The sequence below is a fragment of the Pongo pygmaeus genome, chromosome 8, assembly GCF_028885625.2.
Source record: "Pongo pygmaeus isolate AG05252 chromosome 8, NHGRI_mPonPyg2-v2.0_pri, whole genome shotgun sequence".
NCBI classification, from domain to species: domain Eukaryota; kingdom Metazoa; phylum Chordata; class Mammalia; order Primates; family Hominidae; genus Pongo; species Pongo pygmaeus.
Window position 1 is genome coordinate 82523355 of NC_072381.2, and position 12241 is coordinate 82535595.

Here is a 12241-nt window from a genome sequence, read left to right on the forward strand (position 1 = left end):
AGGCTGGTCTCGAACTCTTGACCTCAAGTGATCCACCCGCCTCTGCCTCCCAAAGTGCTGGAATTACAGACATGAGCCACCCCACCCGGCCTCTATAATGAATTTTGAGTAGAAAATTTGATGATGGTGTGGAGGCAGGAATAAGAACGAAGGATATTTTTCTACTATTCCATTTTTAAACTGGCAAAGTTAGACTAACAAGAGTCACAAACTTCTAATTAACTTCTAATTCTGCATATATTTTGTGGAAAAATATCTCGAAATTCTTAGAAAGTTTCTGCTTATTAAAAAGTTTAAGTCTGGCCGAGCACCGTCTGTCTCGTAAAAAAAAAAAAAAGTTTAAGTCAACAAAAGATTTAAAGCATACTTGTTATACATGTAACAAACACAATGGGTAATGAAGTAAAAAGCGGTTCTTTTTAAGTTTATAAAGACCATAGAACCTTGGAAAAACGCTCCCTTTGAGGCCTTGTCTTATACGCAAGGCCATATATTAATAACCACATGCTTTTTGCACTAGATAAATATAGATCATCTTATCAAAGTTATAGTTTATACATTCTTCTAATATTCTTTATTGGGAAAAATAGTTGTTAAGTAACTCTAATAAAAAAGATCACCAGAACACAACAGAAGTAGTTGTGTTGTGAAAGCTTCATTTAATTTGAACATTTTAAAATTGTGGAATATCCTTAAAATACAGTCAAAAATGAAAGGGCTCTTTGTTGCTGTATCTTAATATTTTTAAATTCCTTTTTCAAAATTTCTTAGGGAAATTTAGAAACGTGTATATGAAGTAATTTCACTTAGGCAGATCATAAGCCTCAGCTAATCTTAGCCAGCTTTTCAACAAGAGTCTGGTTTATAGATGACCATAACTGAAAAATGTTCACTTACCTATAGCAATCTGAGTTTACAACAGCAGCTAAGTTGGTATTTACCTTGGACAGATGGAAAAATTAGACTTTCATTTTGTAGACCAACAATTCAGAAACTGTGCTTTGTTGCTTTTTTCCTGTCTCTCCTCTTCGTTGAACTTTTATGAAACTTCCTTTCCTCACCATGACCAGACCATTGTTGACTTTTCTCTCTGCTAAGGCAGAAAAATGCTTCCATAGTCCATGCAGCAATGTTTAAAACAAGGGATTAGCTCCCCCCTCCCCTTTTGTGTAGGCTGGTTAATAAACTCTGTGTTTCATAGCATTGTCGTGAATACTCAGAGTGCTCCTTGCAAATGGTTTTCCTGCTATCTCTGTTGTGTATCATTTCTCTTTATTTGATTCGTGGTTCTGAGTGGACCCTACCACCGACTTCACCAAGACCTTCATGTACTCCACAACCCTTTCATCTTGGTCATATCTGTTTTTGTACAACACCCTAAAACTACATGGAGTCTTTTAAACTTGGTCTGTGTTTTCAATCCTTCTCTTAACATTGTTTAAAATTTTTTTCCCAGTGCCACTGCTCTAAAATCTAACAATCAATAATTTCTTTCCAAAGATTAAATCCATTTTTCTGTGCTATAATTTCATGTGAAAGAACTAGGTTGCTTTGCTCGTATATACAGTTCTTAAAATAAGTTGTAGGTAATTAATTACAAAAATTGGTTTCTTGTGGCTTGCTGAATTCAGTCCACCACAGTATGAACTTTGCATGCTACATATAGAAAGATGATAATAAGTATCTCATATAATGACAACTAACTAACTTTATATTGGATTAGTTTGCATACTTTGGATTAGTGTGCATATTTACTCATTGTATCATAATTTCCAAAACAGAAACAATTGATATCTTAATTAGTATTCTGTTTTATTGGAGTTTGCACTAGGGTTTTTATTTCATTGTGTTACATTTAATTGAACTAAACCAATAAATTTATCGACATTAATCTGTAATTCATCATACATTTTCATGCCTGATATAATTTTAGTCATTCCATGTGTTTTTGTTTGATGTATTCTAATTCATTCCAGTCAGTCCAAATGTACTGTCTTCCATAGGTTATCCTTCCCTTCAAGTGGAACTGGAAACCCCCACAGGGTTGCACTACACACCACCTACCCCTTTCCAGCAAGATGATTATTTTAGTGATATCTCTAGCATAGAATCTCCCCTTAGAACCCCCAGTAGACTGAGTGATGGGCTAGTGCCTTCCCAGGGGAACATAGAGCATTCCGCAGATGGACCTCCAGTCGTAACTGCAGAAGACACTTCCTTAGAAGACAGCAAACTGGAAGACTCAGTGCCTTTAACAGAAATGCCTGAAGCAGTGGATGTAGATGAGAGCCAGTTGGAGAATGTATGTCTGAGTGAGTATCCTCAATACCTTGGAAATTTGGCTGGGTCCCCAAAAGATGTTAAACCAGCAGAGCCTAGAAAACTAGGAGTAAGCTCTGAGCAGCAGGAGAAAGGAAAATCTGGTCCTGATGAGGAGATGACGGAAGACAAACTCAAATCTCTATTTGAGGACATTCAACTTGAAGAAGGAGTAGAGTCTGAGGAGATGACAGAAGAAAAAGTACAGGCTATTTTTAAGCGTGTTCAGCAAGCAGAACTGGAAATTTCTTCAATTACAGGTTGGCAGAATGAGACATCAACTGGAAACCTAGAGTCCTGCGCTCAAGCTCGAAGAGTAACTGGTGGGTTATTAGATCGACTGGATGACAGGTATGGCTGTTTCAAAAAAAGGCAAGTGAACACAGGTTACTTGTTAATAGTTTATCTTAAATACATGCTTTTTAGTGGTGACTTCTTCTGAATTACCATTCTAGTTCTGGGATAAAACCTGCTTTAAAGACCAGTTCATTATGCTAATCTGGAAAGGAAAGTGAATTTAAATTTAATTCTCAAAACTATTGAGAGGCTGAAATAAAATGCAAGAAAATTTCCATACATGCCCAAGATTTATACGTTGTCTTTACTTTAGAATACTATTCTTTTCTACCTTATTACTTGTATGGTTGTTTTCATATAGCCAGTAATTATTGTTCCTTTAAAATAATGAATGAGGTGGGCGGATCACCTGAGGTCAGGAGTTCGAGACCAGCCTGGCCCACATGGTGAACCCTCATCTCTACTAAAAATACAAAAATTAGCCAGGTGTGGTGTCACGCGCCTGTAATCCCAGCTACTCGGGAGGCTGAGGCAGGAGAATTGCTTGAACCCATGAGGGTGGAGGTTGCAGTGAGCCGAGATCACACCACTGCACTTCAGCCTGGGAGACAGAGTGAGACTCTGTCTCAAAACAATAAGAATAATAATGAATGAAAGTCCATGTTGTTTAGAAATGTAAACATTACTGTTTTTTTTCCTAACTGCAAACATAAATATGCTCATTATTAAAACTTAAAATGCAGATTAAACAAAAATCAATACACCCCATCATCTACCAATAACATTTTGGTGGATTTTCTTCTATGCATGATTTTTTAAATGTCTTAATGTAAAAAGTGCAGAGAAGCAGAAAGAAAAGCCATCCATTCTCCTACCATACTAGGAAAAACTGATTTTACATATCCTTTGATTTTTCCACAAGTCTTGTTTTTCATAATTTGAAAGATACGCAGTTTTTTACACCAAATAATATTGCCATGATGAACATTTGTCTTTACCCAAAATAATTTCCTGGTCATGAATCTGGTTAATTCTTATACTGGCCTTGCTCTAGCAAGGTGAGAGTCTAGAATCTGAGACATAGGTTCAAATCCCACCACCATTAGGAATGTAGTTTGTGATTTGGGACAAATGTCTAAGCTCTAAGAATGTCACTCTAATTATCTTTAAATATAAGAATACTACTACCTTCCTTAAACAGATTTATAGATAGAAAAAGAGAGGATGTATCATGTCTACCAAATGACTGACACAAATAGTAATTTCTCAGTAGCACTAGGCATTATTTTTATTTACATACACATTAGACTAAAACAGTTTACTTCAGTGACAGCTAGTGATAAACTTAAGTTGGACACAAGAGAACTTATATTATTTCATAACCGTATTTTATATTTTTATGTCATTAATAAGCTTCTTGCTCAATAAAAATTCCCAAAGAGGGAGTTTACAAAACTGCTTTTGAAAAATTGCAGGCATGAAAGAATTCTATCTACAGCCTACAAAAGACACAATTGCAAAGAAGACAAACAGTACTAATTTTGATGTCTATGTTCAGATATAGTCACACAATTTATAGTTATATATCAGGGAACAGATATAGGAAAGGTGTTCATTATTATTAAACCAGCTGAAATTCCTTGTTTTGTATAGGCTCTGCCAGTGAATTATACAGAAAAAACACTAGTGAATCCCCTGGTTCCATAGAAGGAGGAAAATGCCAGTCACTTTGCTCCTGTTATCAGAATATGTAGGGTTGGAGAACGTAGGCAAGCAATGTGGACTGGGGAATAGAAAATTAAACCAAAGTCACAAAGCTATATGTTACAGGATCTTCACAGTATGCTTGGATTATTTATCCTTACACATAAAGAATAGAGTGTGCTATGGATGCCTTTTAAAAATAAGTATGTTCAGATAATCAGAATCTGATTTAAAGGAGTACACACACATATGTAAGTATATATTATACATATAAAGCATTGTACTAGTTATTGTCTTCTAGCGGTAATAAGCAAAGATGCTCAAAATAATACACAAGCTACAAAAAATGAAAAATAGTCTATACTGAAACTTGTAAAAAACTTAGAAGTCAATTTAAAAGAAAGCATTGGAAAGGAAAGAGTTTTAATAGTTAAGGGAAAAACAGTTCTCTCAGTAGGTAGAAAAGGGTGTGCAACACTCAAATCACTAGTGAGATTGGCAGAGGTCAAGAGTAGAGAAAAATGAGATTCAAGTAAAGGTATTAGAGTTGGAAAAGTAACGGCAGGATTCATGACTGAAAACATATACAAAGAATTGGATTTTGGGGTTCTTGGGGGAATACCACAGTCTTGACCACAGGAATTTGTTTTGTTCTTTTTTGGAGACAGGGCGCAATTTTTTGTACAGTAGCTCAATCTTTGCTCACTGCAACCTCTGCCTCCCAGGCTCAAGCAATCCTCCCATCTCAGCCTCCCGAGTAGCTGGGACTACAGGCATGCACCACCATGCCCACTAATTTTTGTAGTTTTTTGGTAGAGACATGGTTTTACCACGTCACCCAGGCCGAACTCAAATTCCTGGCCTCAAGGGATCCTTCTGCCTCAGCCTCCCAAAGTGCTGGGAATATAGGCAAGAACCACTGAGTCTGGCCAGCAGTTTATTTTTTACTGGTGATAGAAAAGCATTCTGAAATATCTTCTCCTTTAAGATTGGTGGGCTTGGAACTCTAGGTATGTCCATGAGCGTTTCAGGATCACTCATCAAGATGATAGAATTCAAGTAGCTGCAGAACTGCAATTTTTATATTTAGATGAGAGCATAGCTAGGCAATTTGGCAACTGAGATATGGGGGATGTCTAGAAGCTGTGTAGCACCTCCTGACACCCCACCCATGAGAGCCCTTTACATTTTATTTATTTATTTTGAGACAGAGTCTCACTCTGTCACCCAGGCTGAAATACAGTGGCACAATCTCAGCTCACTGCAACCTCTGCCTCCCGGGTTCAAGCAATTCTCCTGCCTCAGCCTCCTGAGTAGCTGAGATTACGGGCACGTGCCATCTCGCCTGGCTAATTTTAGTATTTTTAGTAGAGATGGGGTTTTGCCATGTTGGCCAGGCTGGTCTCGAACTCCTGACCTCAGGTGATCTGCCCGCCTCAGCCTCCCAAGGTGCTGGGATTACAGGCATGAGCCACCGTGCCCAGCTACATTTTAAATCCAGTGGCCACACTTTTCACACTTTTGTATTTTATGCCTTCAGAAGTAGTCAAAAGACACAGTTCTTAAAACTTTAGAGTTTCTGAAACCTATATTCAGTCATATGTCGCCATTGTAAATTTGCAAATTTCCTGTTGCAGCCCTGACCAGTGTAGAGATTCCATTACCTCATATCTCAAAGGAGAAGCTGGAAAATTTGAAGCAAATGGAAGCCATACAGAAATCACTCCAGAAGCGAAGACAAAATCTTACTTTCCAGAATCCCAAAATGATGTAGGAAAACAGAGTACCAAGGAAACTCTGAAACCAAAAATACATGGATCTGGTCATGTTGAAGAACCAGCATCACCACTAGCAGCATATCAGAAATCTCTAGAAGAAACCAGCAAGCTTCTAATAGAAGAGACTAAACCCTGTGTGCCTGTCAGTATGAAAAAGATGAGTAGGACTTCTCCAGCAGATGGCAAGCCAAGGCTTAACCTCCATGAAGAAGAGGGGTCCAGTGGGTCTGAGCAAAAGGTATGTCATCTGGTCATCCAGTAGCAGTCATTGAAATGGAAAGTATTGATGCTTTACTTCTTTGGATTAATCTTGTAGCCTGGGGCCCAAGGTTTTTTACAATTTCTAAATTATAAACGTGTGAAATTGTAGCACTAATGGTGGAGGTAAAGAAAGTACTGAGTTAAACACATAGGTTAAAAAAAGTTCCGAGTAAAATGTATGCCATTTGATTATACCTTCATTCATTGTGCTGGAAAAGGGAATAAGTATCTGTTTAGCCATTTTTAGGAGGGACGAGAACCAGAGAGACATTAAGTAACTAGTTTAAGACCCAATATTTTATCTGGGATTTAGGTTTCCTAACTCCCACTCCATGTTCTTCCTTATGGGAGGAGGATAATCATTCTGATCCTTTCTGGCTCCTTGGCATAAACAGTCTATAGCATCTGACCCATCTAAGTTCTATTCTGTATGGTCTGTTGTCTGAAAGCGTGTTTTAAAAATTAAAGAGATGAAATTCCAAGCCTAAAATGAGGTGAGTTGACAGCAGTTAGAAATTTAAAATTAGAAGTATGATTTTTATAATTTATATAAGTTGATGATGATTGTCTTAACATGTATTTCTAATCACTTTAAAACCTACTGTGATAGATTTGCTTGTTTTTGTACTTTTGTGGTACAATCTAATAGATTTTTTTCTTTGAGGTTTACTCTATTTTTAGATATTAAAAGTATCTTAAACTGAAATTATGACTCATACGTGGATATAAGAAAATAAAAACCAGCTGTTTCCTACATTTTTTACTGCTTTGTAGTCTCCCAATTTTTATGTCTTTTCATCAACTCTGCAACAGACAGAGATTAATAGTAGCACTTGCAGTTTTCGCTGAGACATATCCAGTTCACTGAAGACCCACTTTAGTGTTTTGGGAGGAAAAAACAAGTATTTTCTAAAATAATGAGTTCAAGATTGATTTGAGGTTTAGGAAGACTTTTAGCAAACTCAGTTGCTCAGGAGCTGATTCTCAGCTTATCAGTAATCATATCCTTTCCTTTTCCCTTCTGCAGACAACGTTTGACTGTTTTCAGGCTTGTTAGAAGGGAGAGTAAGAGGAAGTATAGTTCTAGATCATCTATTTTTTTCCTCCTGTAAGTTGCTTTGATATAAGATTTGGTGATGGTAATCAGTTGCTTAAATGATATCCTAAAATAATCTCCAGCTCATTTAATAACTGCCTTCACCAAATTTTTATTAATGGTGTTGTTTTAGTTTTAAGCTCTTTTAAGTCTTTTTCAGGCCTTCTTTAACTCCGTCCTGACAAGTGTGGTTTTGAATACTGATTTCTGTCTTTGACTTGACTCAGTATATTTAAGTGGTGTGAGTTTTGGATAAGTTTCCTTTTAAAATGATCCCACAAAATATAGAAAGAAGCAATAACATAGTGGTATTTTTCCTGTGACTATTTATTCTGCAAAAGCCTGTTAAAGTTCTAAAGGCAAATGTCTATACAAATACATATAAACACCGCTGTGTATGTACATGTGCATATGTATGGGCCACTGGAAAATCATATTGGCCATTGGCATAAAGACGGTTGAAAATTAAGTTTTAAACCCTGAGTGGAAACTTAGCTGAGTTTGTCAGTAATGGAAAATAATTTACCATTAGAAAACATTTTCAAGATTTCTTGTAAATGAGTTTGTGCCTCTGGTATTGGTTTCGAGTCCTATTCTAATGCAGAAAGACTTCATGACCTAAAAAATCCATAATGGAATTAAAGTTTCTAGGAGACATGAACCTGACCTCACAAGAAATCCAAAGATGTTTAGGATGTGTCGTTTGTGGCTATACCATAGTATAATAGCAACCAACTAGGTCATCTGATGTATGATCTCAGAAAACAGCCCCCTTTTTATCCCCTAAAAAATCAGGTCAAAAGTCCGGGTGCGGCTCTTACACGGATGACTGCCTGCTGTTATAAGGTAAAATTCTGCTATTTTCCACCTGTTTCCATGCAGCGACCCATGGCAAAGGAGAACTGAGAAAATTCCATTTGGTTTCCTTGTTTTCCCCTTTACCAATTCCTAGATAATTCACTAAAAGGAATCCTGAGCCTGAGATTCTTCTTCCATTTTCACTTTAAGGTTAGCAGAGAGTCCAGGGAAAAAGTGGAAACTGAAACAATGACCAAATGGCCACTTTTTCTTTATGTAAGGGGTTGGCCTCACATAATTTTTTGTAGGATTATGCTATAATCAACTCTAGGTTTGTTGTTTGTGTTTGCTTTAACATAGATGTTCTTCTACTTTTGAATTCACCCAAGTGAAAACCTTTCCTCAACTTAAGATTCCATGTAAGATAATTCAGATTCAGTTTTCCCTTTTGCCTCATCCAACCCATTAATCCCGGAATGCTGACTAATAATTCTTTTCCTTCATCAACACAGATTCCTGTTACCTCTTTCCGCCTTCTTGAGCCTTCGCAAAGCTTCCTTCCACAATACTTAGATCATTCTAAGTCTCCTAAATTTACTGTCCTTTACTGAAAAATTTAAAATAATAATAGCAAACTTAATTCAAGTTCTTACTCTTTGTAAGGATAGTGGCTACGATTTCCTTTTAAAACCATATTGTTCAGTGGGGTGGTTTGTTGAGGTGAAATTTCCTATAAAGTCAAGGCTGATATTACTGTTTAACATTTTAAAACACTTGTCAAGTTTACTGTGGATGAAAAAAATGGCCTAGTTTATTATCTATTCAACTAACATTTCATAAAGCATTTTATCTAACACCTGTACCTCCTATAGCAATTTTATTTTGTTTCCACTTTTTTTAAACAAATACTGGAATTCATTTTTCCAGTGGATGTTCACTAAATTCTGTCTCTGGGATTATTAGATTTGAGGTAATGAATTAACTTCAAAGATAAAGTACCAAAATTATTTTCATAGTTCCACCATTAAAATTTAGAAATTTAACCACTCAGTAAATACCCTTCCCCATGGCATCTAAGTGAAAGCTAAAGGTACTTTCTCCTTCAAATTATGAACTGTTTGCCTCTTGGTAGTTTTTCCAGATTCCCACCTTTATTGCCTGAAAATTAATATTTTGTGCAGTAACTATATTCTGTGAAAAGTATTCTATTTTATATTCTAATTTCATTATCAGTTCTTTAAAAAAAGATTTCAAGCTTTCACACGTTTATTCCTTCATTAAATTCTTTCTCAGTACCAGTTATGTGTTTGTTAGGTACAAATTATGCTGATATTAATCTCTTGATATAAGTATATGTGCCAAAATATGCTAATATAAATTCTTTACTTTTTGTTGTTGTTGTTGTTGAGACGGAGTCTTGCCCTATTGCCCAGGCTGGAGTGCAGTGGCGCGATTTCAGCTCACTGCAACCTCTGCCTCCCAGGTTCAAGCAATTCTCCTGCCTCAGCCTCCCGAGGAGCTATTTTTTGTATTTTAGTAGAGACAGGGTTTCACCATGTTGGCCAGGCTGGTCTCGAACTCCTGACCTCAAGTGATCCACCTGCCTTGGCCTCCCAAAGTGCTGGGATTACAGGTGTGAGCCACCGTGCCCAGCTAGATTCTTTACTTTTTAATAAAGTTCAAAATAGCTTTTGATAAGGTTGTCGAATTTGACCAAAATTTCGTAGAAGTCCAAAATATTATGCCTCTTTCTGTAGATCAAATGAAATGTGGCCCAAATTACAAGGGTATACACATTCATGGTAGATGAATATAGATTTTAAACTAGTTTTAAAAGGAATATGAATGATTTAATTGTAGTTTCTGATGCCAAAAAGTCTCCATAATTATTTTTTAAAAACTTATAACTACCTTGATCTTTACCTGTACACACACACACACACACACATGCACAGAGTAATTTCACTTAGAATCCTGGTCAAAAATTTTCTTCCACTTAAATTTTTTTTAAGATTCTCACAAATATACATCATGATTTTCTTTAGTTGGCAAAAAAAAGAAAAAAAAAATCAAGTAAGTGTAATTCTTTCTTGATTTCCCTTCTCAGAATGTCTTTTATTTTAAGTGTGATGGTAAAATTATACTAAAAATGCATTTATCAGGACTTGAAAGACAGTGAGAGTGATTCAAGCTCAGAGGAAGAACGGAGAGTCACTACCCGAGTTATTCGCCGGCGTTTGATTATAAAGGTATCCTGTAGCTGGGTCATTATGTGGCATTGCTGTACTATTAGAAACTCCTTCCTTGTGGTTGTGAAATTTCAGCATGCTTGATAATGAAATGGCTTTGTGTAATTTTTTTGCACCCTTGAAAGCTTGTAAAAACAACAACCAAAAAGAAAAAAAGCCATGTTGCGTGGTATTCTGTATAGGCCTATTTGATATGTGGCGGTTGTAGTTTTATTTGAGAATTCTTGGCATTTGTATCCTGCTTTCCTTGAAGAAGTGTTATGTGAATGAGCAAAGATTCTGTCTTGGTGACACAGTAGTTCATATCAAATGAAATGTTCAATTGAAACCTTAGAAACTGTAATAAGGTATGAGGCACGATAAAGAAGAAAGAGAATGAAAGAATTAAAAGGCTTCCTTCTCAGTCTCAAATTACTACTGCCTTAAGAATTTTTTAAATTAAAACCAGTTCTTCATAAGCAATCAGTAGCTGAGAATTTGAGGTTATAACCTGGCATGGATATATGTGACACAATGCAAGTCAAGTAAAAAAAAAAAAAATTCCGAAATAGGTGTTTAACTTTACTAACACGCAAGAAAAAAATCAGGCTGTATTTTTAAGTATAGGAGTCAATTTAAAAAAAATGGAAAATAGAATTCTTCCCTATTATGGCACAATTGAAAACACTATTAATAAATATTCTTTCTTTCCTTCACAAAGGTCTGTTGAAGCATTTACCTTATGCATAGTAAGGTTGCACAGGATGCTTCTTGCAGTCTGCCACTTGTCTTCATTACTTCATTAGATCTTTCTTAGGGTTAGAATAATTGAGTTCAGACAACTAGAAAGCCATTTTCAATGCACAGACTTTTGAATATGATCCAAATAACTTGAGGCTTCTTGGTTACTGCCCTAGAGAGAAAGAGGAAGAGAATATCTATTGAAAACCATTTATCAAACTTATCCAATCCCAAAGTGTCAAGAGACCCAACAGAAAGCACAGAAGTTGGCACAGGTGTCCAAAATTTCTTAATCCTGCTGCTTTTCACTTTTCATGAAGAAACTCCACCAAATCTGCCCTAATACAGTTTTTCTAAGACTCTGGAAACATTAGGGAAGAAAATAAATCTTTGTCTAAATTTTGAGTTATCCTGCAAATCAGTTGTAAGCTCAATAGGGTTCCTTTAAAAACCACGAATCACTTCTTTGAAAATTCCATATATATAAGCAAGCCAAATTACTTATTGCTGTCTAGCACATTTGCAAGTATTTAACCTGCTATCAATAAAATCCTTATAATCAGTCACCTCACACATGTTCTCTAGGATTGGGTGGGGGAATGCTTGATTCAGTTTTTCTGAGTTTTTGCTTTTCTCATAATCAGTGTCTTCAAGATATGATATTTTAAAGTGAAACATCTAGAAAAAGCACATAGTGCTTTGAACTTGTCTTTTATGCTTAACATATCACATACTAATGTTACATCTAAATCTACCACATTCCTTTATAATAGCTGCCCATGATAGAAGTTGACTTTCTTCTATCCAGGACAAAAGAAAACAAATATAGCCATGCAAAAAAAGTGGAAGGCGGGGATAAAGAAGTTTTCCTCTGAGAAGACAAAAACAATAACTTCAAAACCTCTCAAATCAATAAGGGCTATTTCCTTTGGTCTCCTAGAATTCTAGACATGCACCAGCAAGTTCGCTATTAAGTAATTTTCTTAGAGTAAGTTATCTTTGTTTTTCAGCTTAAAATA

At 36.1% G+C, this 12241-nt stretch overlaps 1 protein-coding gene across 7 annotated transcripts in view; it reads left to right on the forward strand.

Annotated features, from left to right (window-relative positions):
* Positions 1-12241, forward strand: part of ANK3 (ankyrin 3) — a 699134-nt gene that overhangs the window by 665676 nt on the left and 21217 nt on the right. For 5 of the 7 annotated variants that reach the window (XM_054436350.2, XM_054436348.2, XM_054436349.2 and 2 more), the window contains 3 exons: positions 2004-2312; positions 2580-2670; positions 5958-6336. In XM_054436350.2, coding sequence (XP_054292325.1) covers positions 2004-2312; positions 2580-2670; positions 5958-6336 — 779 coding nt within the window. Of the gene's footprint in view, positions 1-2003; positions 2313-2579; positions 2671-5957; positions 6337-8250; positions 8302-10415; positions 10503-12241 lie in introns of all 7 variants that reach the window. The other 2 variants (XM_063669954.1, XM_063669956.1) reach the window with 2 other exon arrangements.